Source organism: Dendrobium catenatum, unplaced genomic scaffold (genome assembly GCF_001605985.2).
Source record: "Dendrobium catenatum unplaced genomic scaffold, ASM160598v2 fragScaff_scaffold_488, whole genome shotgun sequence".
In the NCBI taxonomy this organism is placed as follows: domain Eukaryota; kingdom Viridiplantae; phylum Streptophyta; class Magnoliopsida; order Asparagales; family Orchidaceae; genus Dendrobium; species Dendrobium catenatum.
In genome coordinates, this window is record NW_021318950.1 from 2024465 (window position 1) to 2038337 (window position 13873).

General features: G+C 37.0%; 2 protein-coding genes across 2 annotated transcripts; one reads left to right on the forward strand and one right to left on the reverse strand.

Annotated features, from left to right (window-relative positions):
* The first annotated feature begins 265 nt into the window (after positions 1 to 265).
* On the forward strand, positions 266 to 9679 carry LOC110106484 (vacuolar protein sorting-associated protein 28 homolog 1). The gene is made up of 2 exons (XM_028694468.1): positions 266 to 1085; positions 9336 to 9679. Exon 1 carries the CDS (start codon positions 443 to 445, stop codon positions 1076 to 1078), a length of 636 nt encoding a protein of 211 aa, XP_028550301.1. The 5' UTR covers positions 266 to 442; the 3' UTR covers positions 1079 to 1085; positions 9336 to 9679.
* LOC114579550 (QWRF motif-containing protein 3-like) lies at positions 9336 to 13528 on the reverse strand. The gene is made up of 4 exons (XM_028694453.1): positions 12203 to 13528; positions 11687 to 11806; positions 10346 to 10462; positions 9336 to 10153 (listed from the first exon to the last, which is right to left on the reverse strand). Exons 1-4 carry the CDS (start codon positions 13526 to 13528, stop codon positions 10046 to 10048), a joined length of 1671 nt encoding a protein of 556 aa, XP_028550286.1. The 3' UTR covers positions 9336 to 10045.
* Between the last annotated feature and the right edge of the window lie 345 nt (positions 13529 to 13873).

Sequence of the window (13873 nt, forward strand, 5' to 3'; positions counted from 1 at the left end):
AATTAAACTATGTTGGACTCATAGAATTCATCTCTTGAAAACTCTTGATTTGACTATAATCTTTTAATATTTAAATATTATTTAATTATTCAATTAATATTTCAAAAGAAAAATTATAATAGCCATATATTTATTTCATAAGCCGCTCAATTCTACTGTAAATTTGCATTGAGATATCAGATTTATGCTTAATTGGTTGATTTTTCAACTAGCCTGAATGAGAAATGAACGTGTAATACTACAGGTAACGCGCCTTCCTACTTGTTTCCCCTCCGGTTCCTTGAGACCCCATCTTCCTTCAAGCTCTTACCTTCTCTTGCCCCCGTGTCCACCCCAATATCCAGAAGCGGCGAATACAGTACTAACTTTTTCTATCTTGTTGATCCGCTCGGAGAAGACACGGATCCGCCCCCTATCGCTGCCAGAACTTGGGATCGCATCCATGGAAGTGAAGTTGTGGAACGACAAAAGGGAGCGGGAGATGTATGACTCATTCGCGGATCTCTACGCCATCATCAAGACGACGGAGAAACTCGAAAAGGCCTATGTTCGTGACCTAGTCCCCTCCTCCGACTACGAATCGGAATGCCTCAAGCTCATCGCCCAGTTTAAGACCCTCTCCTCATCCCTCCGCGACGCCGTTCCTTCCATCGAGCGCTTTGCGGAAGCATACCGGATGGACTGTCCCGCTGCTCTCAACCGTCTCCTCATCTCATGTGTTCCGGCCACCGTCGAGCACCGCTCGTTCTCCTCGGCATCCACCGCCGCCTCCGCTTCTGCTGTGGCTGAGTGCGTTCAGCACTTCATTACTGCAATGGATTCGCTCAAGCTGAACATGGTTGCGGTGGATCAGGTGCATCCTCTGCTCGTCGATCTCTCCTCCTCGCTTGCGAAGCTGGGAACGGGAATTCTTCCGTCGGATTTTGAGGGGAAGGCAAAGATGAGGGAGTGGATAGCGAGGCTAGCGAAGATGGGAGCGGCTGATGAGCTAACGGAGCAGCAGGCGAGACAGCTGCTCTTTGATCTTGAGTCATCTTACAGTGCATTCATGGCGGCACTTCCAAATGGTGGCTCCTGATTTTATTGTATGTTCTTTGCGCTCTTCGCGTTTGTTGAAGTTTTTCGGGATTATATTTGAACCTTTTAAATGTGAACATGCACTCTTATATATAAAGGTATGTGAAACACCATGTGCTTGACAATTAGCGAAAGAAGTTTGTTGGGTCCTCCTGTGATTCAAGGCTGTACATTAGCTTTACTGTTTTAATCGAAGGCTGATATTTTCTTTCTAGGATATAGCTATCAAAACATTAAGATTGTTTAGTTAATTGAGCATATCTATGTTTTATAAGATCTTTTTTTTTTAAGTGAATAGTCCTTGTTCAGTAGATTGATTGACTTGAAGTTAACAACAAATTATTGGATCTGATTGAAGGTACTCTACAGAGTATTATGCAAAATTGACAAAGAATACACCACCGTAGCATCTACTGATTCATTTTGTTTGAATAATTACGTATCTAAACCAAAAATCTCTATTAGACACAATAAGGTGAAACATATTATCGAGGATGCACAGTACTTAACGTGAAAATCTAGTTAAATGCTAGTGTTTTCAGATTTTTTCCTTACATGCTTTGAAGAAGAGTTTGATGCACGTCTTGCATTAATTATATCACTTGAAAGAAGAACTAATATTCTGGTGTGGAACTTGGAATAAAATCATCACAATCTTTGTGAAAATCTTGCATAATTTACTAATCTTCATTCAAGTGTGATGGGATATTCCCTGATTAATTTTAGTTTTCTAGTGACCGCAAATAATGTGAATGATGTTATGGCTAATTGGTTTAAGATATCCATCTTGGTTCATAAAGCTTCTTATCAATTTGTTATTTAGTGGAACTTCAGCGTAGCCAGTAGCCACCATTTATTTTGTGAGTTGAAATATTGAAGTTGTGACAGTGCAAAACATGGTGTTTCTATTAGCATTTGAATAAAGATCTCAAATAGAATTAGCAAAACTAAACTAAGGAAAAAAGCGACACTATCCTTCTTGGAGATGATTGGGGTCTCAATGGACCTTTGAATACTAACCCATGTCCTACTTCTTTAACTATTCTTCTTCGCTTACCATATATAAACCATTTCTGCTCATGAACTTCTTGACGTGTGTTAGTTATGTCTGCATTACAACTTCTGTGATTTTTACTTTTATCTGAAGAGCCTACAAACACATGAGATATTTTTTTCTGTTTAAACATTTCCTAGATATTCCAAAGCAGAAGAACTGTTAAAAGTTTTAATACAGATAAAGGGCTGGCACTTGATTGGTATTTGGGCACTTGATTATATTATTAAAAACTATGCACTTTAATTACAAAAATGTGATAAAAGAGATTTTTTATTCAACTAGATTGAGTTATACCATATGATATTCTGTTATGAGTCAAAATCAGTAATTGTTTAGAATCTTAAATTTAGATCATTGCAATAGTACTTGCTTTAGCATGACATACTGATTGTTTGCAAAAGTGATGGGGACATCAGATCATCATGGAGAGTTTATCAGAGACGCGGCCGTCGATCTACGGCCACGATCGAGTCTTTATACTTTTGAGTCGTTGATGTATTTTATTTTCATGTAGCTTGCTTATGTGGCATTTATGAGTCGTTGTATTTTTATTTTATTTTATTTAGTTGCTTATGTGTTTTCTTTCCCGTTGTACCCCTCTTATGGGAGTTATCGTATGTGAGCCCAAAGGGCGTTTGTGTCTTTTGTTTCGAGTCATGTTGTAGGAGGCTATTTAAAGCCCCATTTTATTCTATTATGGATTCTATTTTAGGAAAGTTTTTGAATGAGATCCCTTTGAGTATTTTCCTTCAATTGGATTTAATTTTAAAATTTCCTAATCCTACAACTTAAATTAGGGAGCTCTATTAATTCCCCTAATTACTCCCATCCCCCATGCATGCCGCCGGCCACATGCTCCCACCCATTAATGCCATATGCAATTATTTCCTATCCCCAATTCATACTTTGGAAATAATTCAAATTTCCCTTGACTCCTCTGACCGAAATTTCTCTCCACCGGGATTGGATTTTGTTATTGCATAAGTGGTATCATCCCCTTTGGGAAATAGAGCAGATTTTCTATTTTGCTTTTTCCCTGTTTTGCCGCCCAACAGCTGTGTTCCGTCCCTCACCCGTAACTCCCCTCCTTCTCCCACTTCTTCTCCCACTTCTTCTCCACATCTCATCCCCTTTTGTTCACAGCCATACACTCAACCCGTCCCATCCATCTTCTCTACGTTTAGAGCTGATTTTCCTCTCAGATTTGAGAAGGAAAACCTGAATTATTTCAGGTTTCTTGACAGCCATAACCAGAAATACTTTGGAGGACAATTGGAGATCGATCATACAATCGAAGAATACGTAGTTCGTATTTTGTTCCAATTGACGGAAGCCATTGAAGAGCATTTCGAAAGTCTTGAGTGGAGAATTCCAAAATCTTCTTAGCGAAAGGTTTTCTTTCTACTTGTCTTCAATTTCTTCTAACTCTAAATTCTCGTTTGGTTAAGATTGTACTCGCTAAAGCCTACTCCGAATGCTCTTGCCAAAGCCTAGTGAATCATAGGAATTGAGTGTGCTTTCTATGCATCCTAGATCTCATTGTTAGATTAGGGATTAATTTGAAAGCTACTATTTTGTGTTGTTTTATTTTCTTAATTATCTTGCACGTTTCAAATTCGGAGCATGTGATTTCGCCTACGCAATTGATCGCTTCATTTGTCTTAACCGTCGTTTGAAGATTGCTTATAGTTTTGTTCTGAAATTATTCTAATTTAATAGTTGTGCAATGTTCAAATGAAATCATAACCATAGCATCTAATTAGTCCTGCATCAAAAAGTTTTATGGTTTTTTAATTATGTTGTAATATCTCAAACACGTGATTCTTTGATAATACATTTTTTCAATTTTAAATTATTTTCTAGTTTCTCTTTGCTTGATTTCTTATCCTAACAACAGCTGCAATGTATAACAATGAATTTACAAGTTACTGGATTGATGATATCATTGTAATTTCAAGATCTAAGAGTATTGTTAATTTCTATGCTCTTTTCTTGTGTAAGTTAATTGCATGCATGTTCTACATAATAAAAAATTTCATAGAAGAAATTTGGGTGAGTATTTCTTGAAGTAGGTGACTTAAGAAAGTAATGTATGAGCGTAGCACATGAGTTATGGCCAAAGAGCTCAGCCCCAAGGTCCAAGGGGGACATAGTTGAGTGGGGGGAAGTGTGAAGTAGGTGACTTAAGAAAGTAATGTATGAGCTTAGTACATGAGTTATGGCTAAAGAGCTTTGCCCCAAGGTCCATGGGACATAGCTGTACTCACTCATCCTTAGCCTCAAAAAAGCCAAATAGAGGTTAGAAAAAATGATCCTCGAGTAATACAACGACCAAGATGAGGAGAGCTCCCTCAACCCTATGAAACCCAAGTATCACAATGTGTCAATGTACCATTCATGAAAGCAACAATTAGAATTTGATCTGGACCCCAAAAAATTCTTCTATGTCATCATTTCCATATTTAGAAGTTCTTCAATTTGTAGCCTTGAGTCTACCTTGATAGGTAACATGAGGCATACAATTTTTTGGCCTTTTCATCTTTACATGATGAAGTCTATCATTCCTTTCAAGCCAGATATTTGAAACAAATGATGGTACCCAAAGTTAAGAAATATAACATTTAAATCATATGATTAGAACTACAAATAGTGCTATGATCCAACACTTAAGTATGTGAAATACCAAATTGAAAAAAAAAAATTGCCGGGGAGAAGATTTTGGATAAGCCACATTTAGTGCGAGCATTCAAAAATAAATCATTGTCATTCTCCTTCCTAGAATTGCATAGAATAGAAGTCGAGGAACAGTTAATTCAATACCTAAGATTTTGAGCTTTTTTAGAACCATTCAAACAACTTTTTTATGTTAAAGAAGAAGATATGAGAGTGACATTTAAACTAAACAAAATTCATCTAGCAGGCATAAAGCAAGCTGGAGTAAGTGCATTTTTTGGCCATAGAAAAATTGATTCGATTATACTTTCTAGATGAATTTATGATTTCCACCACTATAGAAATATTGGAGATATTATCCCAACATTCAACAGAATTGCGAAGATCAAGAGGAAAGTTCCAACCACCATCAGAAATAAGAACATATAAAAGTTGTGTTGCAGGAAAAGTTAAAATAGCGAAGGTAGCATCTCCAAAAGCTCCCAGGTTGAGAGCCATCCATCCATGAGTCATAAAGTAGTGATATAAGCTTATCGTCTCCAATAATCACCTTGAGTTTGTTCTTATACTGGAAACAATGGGTTTGATGCTTCTCCAAAATTGAGGGCTGTGGCACCCAGAATTATTCCCAGTAGAGATATAGTTAGATTTCTTCCAACTGATGAGAATAGTATTGCTGCTCCAAAAATGCCAAGTCTTTTCATTTTGCATAACATGTTCGAATCAACAGATGGAATAATGCCATGCCTACCTTTTTCTTTGGTTCTAGTGGAGAAATGCCACAGCATAATATACATTTTTCATAGCAGTATCGTTGTCATGCAAGAATTGAGATAGCATATTAACCATCTTAATAACACCTATAAATGAACATAATGATCTAAATTAATAAGTTAGCGGCAAAGTGATGCTTTGATGAGTTATAATCTCTCAGAGAAAGTTATAAAATTTTATTTTCACCCACAATTCAATTATTGACTTTATTAAATAGAGGTTCACATTATTTTAAGATCAACTTGGTGCTAGAGATAGGTAAATTGAGGTTAAAAGCCTCGTTGAGGATGGATTATAAGATTAACATTTTTAAAGAAAAAAATCTCAACTTCTCAATATTCACATTGAGCTCCATAGAATCCTACAAAGTTTGGAAAGCACAATTAAGGCCATTAATAGTATCATAGTTAGTTTTATCTAACATTAAAAAATCATCAACGAGGGCAAAGTGGCTAGATTCTAATTATGGTCCATGTGGTTATTATTAGGGAGAGATGAAGAATTGAGGGATGAGTGGTCTTAAGGGGGATATGAACTAAGGAGAGTAAGAGAAGACTGCGACAAGATGTGTGGGTTAGGATCTAGAGTAGCATACTTGGCTTAGATTTTTGAAGAAATTTTCATAACATTAGGATTAGCATGAGGACCTCTAAAGGTAGATATATTTTGTCTATTGTTTCTACTACGACTTCTACCATGTGGTTGATTGGGAATAACATAAGTTTGATTAATATTCTCTAGGGAAATGTGTCATTCATTGGATTCACGAGCAAATGAGTTCACAAATAAGGTAAGTTGAGGGTTTCCAATCATATACAACTACTTGGGAGCATTTGATTCTATTTATATTCATGGAGATGGAGCTAGGAAAATAGAATGAGAGATTAATAAGTAACAGAAGTAAGTCTTGCTTTTGTAGCAGTTAGTTATTCAATAGTGAGGGGAATGTTGATTTTGCTAGAGATGTTATTAGGATTCCAACAACAAAGAGTAAAATCCAGAAATTTGACTCATTAAGATATCTTAGTAAATTCGTCCTCAGTTTGCTAAAAGTCCTAGGATCATTTCCTTAGAATAATGGCTTATTATTTATAAATCAGGGGCCGTTGTGCTAAGCATTTTTAAAATCCTCGGCATGAAAAAATGAACTAGGCAAAAGTCATTTGAATGAGTTTAAAGATCCAAGGTACCTTTCATTGAACATAATCATTTTACCATAGCTAGGTGAGATCCATAGCAGAACCTTTTCACTGATATTGCTGCCCACCAGAGTCATATCTCCGTTAATAGTTCCTTGCGATAAAAAATAATGTTGGGCGTTGGATTTGAATAGATAATTACAAGTTAATGATGGCCGGCTTCATAAGATGATGCTATCTTGGGGTCATTTGACTTTTTTAAATGAATCAAAATCCTCCTCTTGTTTAAGATATTATAAATGATAACTGTCATATGAGTTGTTGGTTGGCGTGGTCATCTAACATAGTAGGAGGCATCATGTTTTTCTCTACAGTTGATGAGTATAGGCCAGCAAAGGAACAATGCTTGGGTTTAGAAAAGGATTAAGAGAGAGTGGAAAGAATACTATTGAGATGAAAATGAAAAAAATATTTGAATGAGCCAATATTTGCATCATTTATTTAATTTTTTTTAAGGTTTTCTAATCTTAGAATGGTTGAAGGCGCTTTTGCAAGAATATAATAATTTCAATCAGATCACAAGTCAATTGAGCTCGATTGATATCAATATAGGCGATGAAGTTTGTGCTTTGAGCTTGTTGGTATCATTATCAAAAAATTGGTCTGGAACTAGAAAAAGAATTAGTGATTAGCAATTTATGTTGGTTTTTGAATTTGAATCTCAATGATATCCGCACCCTGAGGTTGAGCAAGAACATTATATGCTGAACATCAAATAAAGGTTCTTCTATTGTTTTAAATCCTTAGAGCAGAGGGACATGTGCAGGGAGAGGCGATAATGGAGGCAGATTCAAATCTCAACAAAGGACAATTAAAAATTCATTACAGTATATTTTATATAATTTATCGAGACTGGTCACATGCTGGTCATATGAAAAGTAATCGGCAAGGTTCAAATAAGATGGATGAATTCACGAATGCTGCAATTGAAGATATCTATGATGCACTAATATCTACTGTATATAGTCTTATGGAGTCCTAAATCTTGGACTAAAATGTCTTTTCTTTTCACTTCATATAAAGAGCCTTTGACTAACTATCATGTAAGAGATTTATATTGTTGATGATGAAATCTTGAAAATTGAAGGAGTTAGAGATGTGCAATTCTAGGCTAGTAATAGACCTCTTCCTAGCTTGAAGAGGAACCTAATATCAATTAGGCAGGTTGGTAAAGAAGGTTATGCCTCAACCTTCTGTACCGATACTTTTAAGGTTACCAAAGGTGCTATATTGATAATTTATGGAAGTAATGTTGACACAATGTTCATGAAGTCGTGGGAGCCATTATGAAATTTATTACTAGTGATTCTAAAAGCTCAATTTGAGAGATAACTTGTATCAAGTGGGAGCTTCTAAATGCATGGAAGGTCTTACAAGAAAGACGATATTTGAGGATGAGTGGTACGGCAACAATGCAGAGATTATGGAAAAAGGCTAACATATTTATCATTAATGGACTGATGTATTACAAAGCCTTAGTCAAACCCCATGGATGGTTTAGAAAGGTTGTTGCATAAAGATGACTCTTGCAAGGCAATACAGCAAAAATTTAGACTCCATAAGGAAAATTGTTAAATGTGGAGACTAATTTCTTGACCAAATCTTTTGCAAAGTCAAAAACTACATGTGTTTTGTTACATTTTTTTTTTCATAAATTTCTAAAAACTCAACCTATTCTCTAGAAGTATATTACTTGCCTCCTAAATGTCATGAGCTATCTCTAAGCATTACATAAAAAGATGGTTGTATGGTGTTAAAGTGCACACCTCATTCTTCTTCTTTTAGTCAGGTGCAAGCAAAGGCTAGAGGGTTAGCTAGTAGAGTGGTTGAAGATTGATAATTACTTTGGTTGGTATCATATAAAGGGATTTCTAGTTTGGGTGGTTGAAAACAAGCATTGAAAGAATGAATGTGAAAATTTGAAGGCGAGGGCCTTCACAATAGAAAATCGGCCACTATTACAATGGTTGGTGATCAACTTAGGAGATAAAAGATAGGGAGGAAGGGAGAATATTTACGAGATAAAAAATTAAAAAAATATATATGAATTTACAAATATTTATATCCTTTATTTATCTTTATTTCAGTTTAACATCTGTATGCACTGAGGGCGCTAACCCGATTACAGATTTACGCTATACTGTTTTTTGCCATGACCATGTACTGCTTAGAAAAGGCCATTTATGCTCTTCCTGATGATCTACTTCTCAATATGTATTCTTGCGTGATTTTTTGTTTACTTTTATCTTTTATATCTTTATTTTATATGATTAGTGATTACTCATCCAATCAAATTAGGACACAATGGAGAAAAAATAATTCATGACGCCCACCCAATCTGATGGAATAAAGATTTGTTGTCATTGTTGTACTGTCAAATCAAGCTCGAACTTTAATTTTTTCACTAGAACAATTTAAGTTCTAGAAATTGTAGATCTTCCTATTCTAGAAATTTCACAAACTTCTATTTTGTAGCAATATTTGGCAATTGTATGTGTTGGAAGGCCATTTTATTCTTCTGAGTATAACGTATATTTTGTTTTACATATATGCAGAATTGGCTGTCTATACATCCAAACCCTTCAAAAACTCGAAGTTTGATGTTACATGTTTTATTTGTATTAATCATCTCTCTAGCAGCTGGGTCCTTTAGCAGTGCGTCCCGTCAACTGCTGTGGTTTTAATTGAATAATATTTGACCTCAAACTTTCTTCGTGAACCTGCCAGAAAAGAAAGTGCATGAGCTTAATAGAAGAACGAGGGGGAGAGAAAGAGAGAGAAGGCAAGAAAAAAGATTGAAAATGAATGATATATAAAATATGCTTAATTACTTGTAATTTAGAGACTAGTCCAAACAACTCAATACACTCTTCTAGGAGAAGTTTTTCTTTTGCTACAATTTGAGAGAGTTCTGCGACCAAAGGAGCGGTGCGTTGAGCCTGTTAAACATTGCAAGTTTCAGATAAGTACTTTGATACTTCAAACACAAGCACCTGATGAAAATTAGCTACAATTATTATACACAACTGTTTAAAATTTGGATTGGAGTTTGATGTAAGCATGAAACATGCACAGATCGTGATCACAATCTCTGCGAATATTGATCCAGAAAGATTTCGTTTGGGGCGGTTTTTTTCTTTCTTTCTAAAACAGCTTTTTAGTACAAATTTTTTTGTACTAGAAAGTCGTTTTTAAAGCAGTACGAAAGCTGTTCCAACCGAAGTCATAATTTTATAGAAAAGCAGTACAGAATAATAACTCACTATCATTTTTGAATCCTTACCCTGGAATGACACTTCGCTATATTTCCATTGATTGCAGTTGCCATATTTGTTGCCTGTCTTAGTGAAATTGAGAGCAAATGGGGATCAACCTGGTTGCAGGTGGTAAACAGTTAGTCAAAAGGCACATTTTGAATCTTGTTGATAGTGTTACGTTTCGTTTGAGACGGTTTTTTTATTGTTTTTTAAAATGAAGTTTTAGTAAAAAAAATTTACTAAAACTCCGTTTTAAGAAGCAGTAAAAAAACCGTCTCAAACAAATAATCTTAAGATAAAGAAGATACCTTGGCATGGTCAGTGATGGGAAGCCTGCACACAGCGGCCTGCAACGAGTCTTTGGTTGATGACAATGCTGCCAAGTGGTGCCTCTCCATTGTTCCCCATGTCTCAAGTGCCTTTGTCTGAGACCTCCCATTAGAAAGGTAGGTGGTACAGGAAATTTTAATCAGGAAATAAATGGCATAGTTTTTGAAAATATTTTGGGTCAAAATATCAGAGATGAGATTTAATTATTAAATTTATTTCGAAAAAATATAATATAATATTTATATTTATTTCACTAATCTTGAAATAAATTTAAGGATTTTAGAATTCTGATTAAAATTTGATCGAAATATATTGAGTCAAAATTTTAATGGTTTTTGCTAGTACATTGTTTATGAATAATTAGATACTTCTTATCAGAGTTTGATATTAAATATCTTGTTAATTTGACATGAAATTGCTGCCATACTCTTGCCGGCCAATCAAAGCAACCTGGGGATCCTTTTTCACTAGAACAAGTAGCCCCTGGATTATGTTATTTTGATTTTTGTTAGGTTTCTTTTGAAGAGAAAGTAATATTTTAAAATTATTTTAGAAAGTATTTTTTTTTAAGTAGCAAAAAACAATAGCAAAACAGAAATTGTGATTGTGATTTGAAAAAAAAAAAGTGTCCCAAATAAAGAGGATTAATTATTCTATGCGGACACCTAATGCTGTTCAGATGCAAATTATAGCATGCCACGTCACCTCTTTGTTGTGTATTGTGGCTATGTACTCGCTGTGTATTTGGTGACGTGGTGCGTTCTGATTCACCTTTTGACACAGAGCTGTCCAATGTCCAAACAAAGGCTTAGTGTTCGTTTGGGACGACTATAATTTTTTATAAAGATGATTGTAAAGTTACTATAGAAAAAGTAATTTTTTATAGTTGTTATAGAAAACAACTTGTAAAAAAAATAATTGGAAGCAGCGATCAAACAAAAGTTATGGTTGTATTTTAAAAAGTAAAGCATTAAAAAAGTTATCCCAAATTAAGTCTTAGGTTTTGTTTAGAACAAATTTCTTATTGTTTTCTAAAGCAGCTTCTTAGTAAAAAAAAGTTTTGAATTAGAATTTTTTATATTGAAAAATAATTTTAGAAAGTAATACGAAAGTTGTCCCAAACGAAACCTTAATCTTCAGTTATTGATCACAATACATGGCACAACATAATTTCATCGAGGATTAATTCGTTTGTTTACCTAAATAACCTTACTTATCCATCATTAATCTAATGAGTGCTATTAGTAATTTAAAAGGGGAAGCGCTATGGAGATGCCCATTATTCAACTTTCTTCTTGAAAGGAAAAATTCCTACAAACCTGGTGACAGACGAGCATGTTTAGCTTAAATTTGAGCTTTTCTTTTTCCAGCTGCGCCCGCTTTTTCGCCACTGAAGTACGCAAGTCCGACAAACCAACCAAAGCGTTCACCAACGTACTCTGCAATTAACAGAACATAACTATAAGAGCTTCGGTTGTGCTGATAGACTTTTTCTTATAAAATGGAAATTAAAAGAAGGGAGAAATTATTATGTGCGGTTACGGATCATCCGGAGGTCAATCAGGATGTGTCACATCATTTAGTAATGGGGCACATTCTGATTGGCCTCGGGACGAAATCCGCTGAAATCACGGTGAAGGGAAGTGTTTTTTTTTTTTCATTTTTGGACAAATCCTATGTCCATTTACTAATATGTAAAAAATATGAAATCGGGTCTGTAGTCGACCGAAGAAATTCTTTCCATCTCATCCGAACTTAAGAATCCCCTAACAGTAAAAAAAAAAAAGGTAAAGCAATTGTGACAAATGAAGCCTATTTCTGCAAAGCCTGCATACCTCCGCGTTGTCACACATGATCTTATTGACCACCGCCGTCCCCGCATTAACAAACCTCCACTGAATCAAATAGTTATGCAAAATCCTCAACTTATATTGCATCTCCCCGTCCACCGCAGCTACCGTCGTCCCTCTCGACGGCGACGACCCATATACCTTCGCCGTCACCATTCCCTCTCTTCCCGGCGACCCCATACCCTTCACCGTCGTCGGTCTCTCCCTTACCGGAGATCCAAACCCTGCCGCTGCTATCGGCTTCTTCACTGATTCCGCGCTTGAGCCTTGAAACGACTTCCTCCTAAACAAATTATTTAACCCCTGACTGATAAAATTCCCAACTCCACCGTTCTTCCCCTTCAACGGCGACACCGGCCTCCTAACCCGCGAGACTCTCGGAGCAGGACCCACGTTCTCGCTCTGTTCCGATTCTGTACTCGGGAAATCAACACCAAAATCCGATTTTTTCCTCGCAAGCGCGGCCTTGTTGATGGAGAACCGACCGGAGTGCGTCCGAGATGGTGCCGGCGGCTGCCCGTTGGAGGAGGAGGAGGAGGAGGGAGAAGGAGGAGTCCTGGGCTTCTTCAACGAATGTTCCACGTGGAACTTTCCGATGTGATACCGCAACGATCTCCTTCCCCTGTCTACCTTTTTATCCTCCGATGCAACGGCGGATTGGTCAGAGCGCTGTCGGGAGGAGAACGTGCTGACATTGTAAGTGGCTGATGCGTCGATGCGGTGGTCGTGGTCGAGGTGGCGTTCGAGGGGTTCGGAGACGCCTTCATCTTCGGCGTCGGCGGAGGGGTTGGGTTTCTTTGAAGACGGCCAAAGGACTCTACTTTGGAGATCTTCGGAGGAGTTCTGTTTGTGGAGACGGCGAGGGGATTCGGTGGTGGATTTCCTATTGGCTAGTGAAGTGGAGGACGAGGTGTTATTTGAGGTGCGATGAAGAGCGGAGTTGGATGGGCGGAGAAAGCTGGAGGAGTGGACTGGTGAGCTTAGGGAATCGTCGTCGGAGGTGTTGTTGAAGGGGGCGAAGGAGATGGATTTACGGCGGACATGGAACTTGTTGTGGTCGGACAAAGGAGATTTGGCGGCGGCGGCGGCGTTATTTGAGGTGCGATGAAGAGCGGAGTTGGATAGGCGGAGAAAGCTGGAGGAGTGGACTGGTGAGCTTAGGGAATCGTCGTCGGAGGTGTTGTTGAAGGGGGCGAAGGAGATGGATTTACGGCGGACATGGAACTTGTTGTGGTCGGACAAAGGAGATTTGGCGGCGGCGGCGGCGTTGGCGGCAATGTTGGCGCGTGGGAGGGATCGGCGTCTCTCCATGGATAATCCCAAAAATTCTAATAAATGACAACTCAAATTAAAATATTCATGATCCAAAATTTAAAGCCAAACACATAGAATAACATGGGTGTCTTTGAAATTTTTTAGAATTTTCGAAAATATCTCTACCTTTTATCCTTTGGGCCTCCAACATAATTGTTTAATTGACCCCAACCCCAGCTTGAAATTTTATCCTCACTCCTTTGATAACACTTCTTGAAAATCTAAATGAAATTCCCTACCATTATTTTAATCCAGATATTAGTTAGGAAACTCAAGCTCATACTATATAATTAACCTATAAGGGCTTTCCTTCGTAGGAGATTCAAGACGCCATAGGTTTAA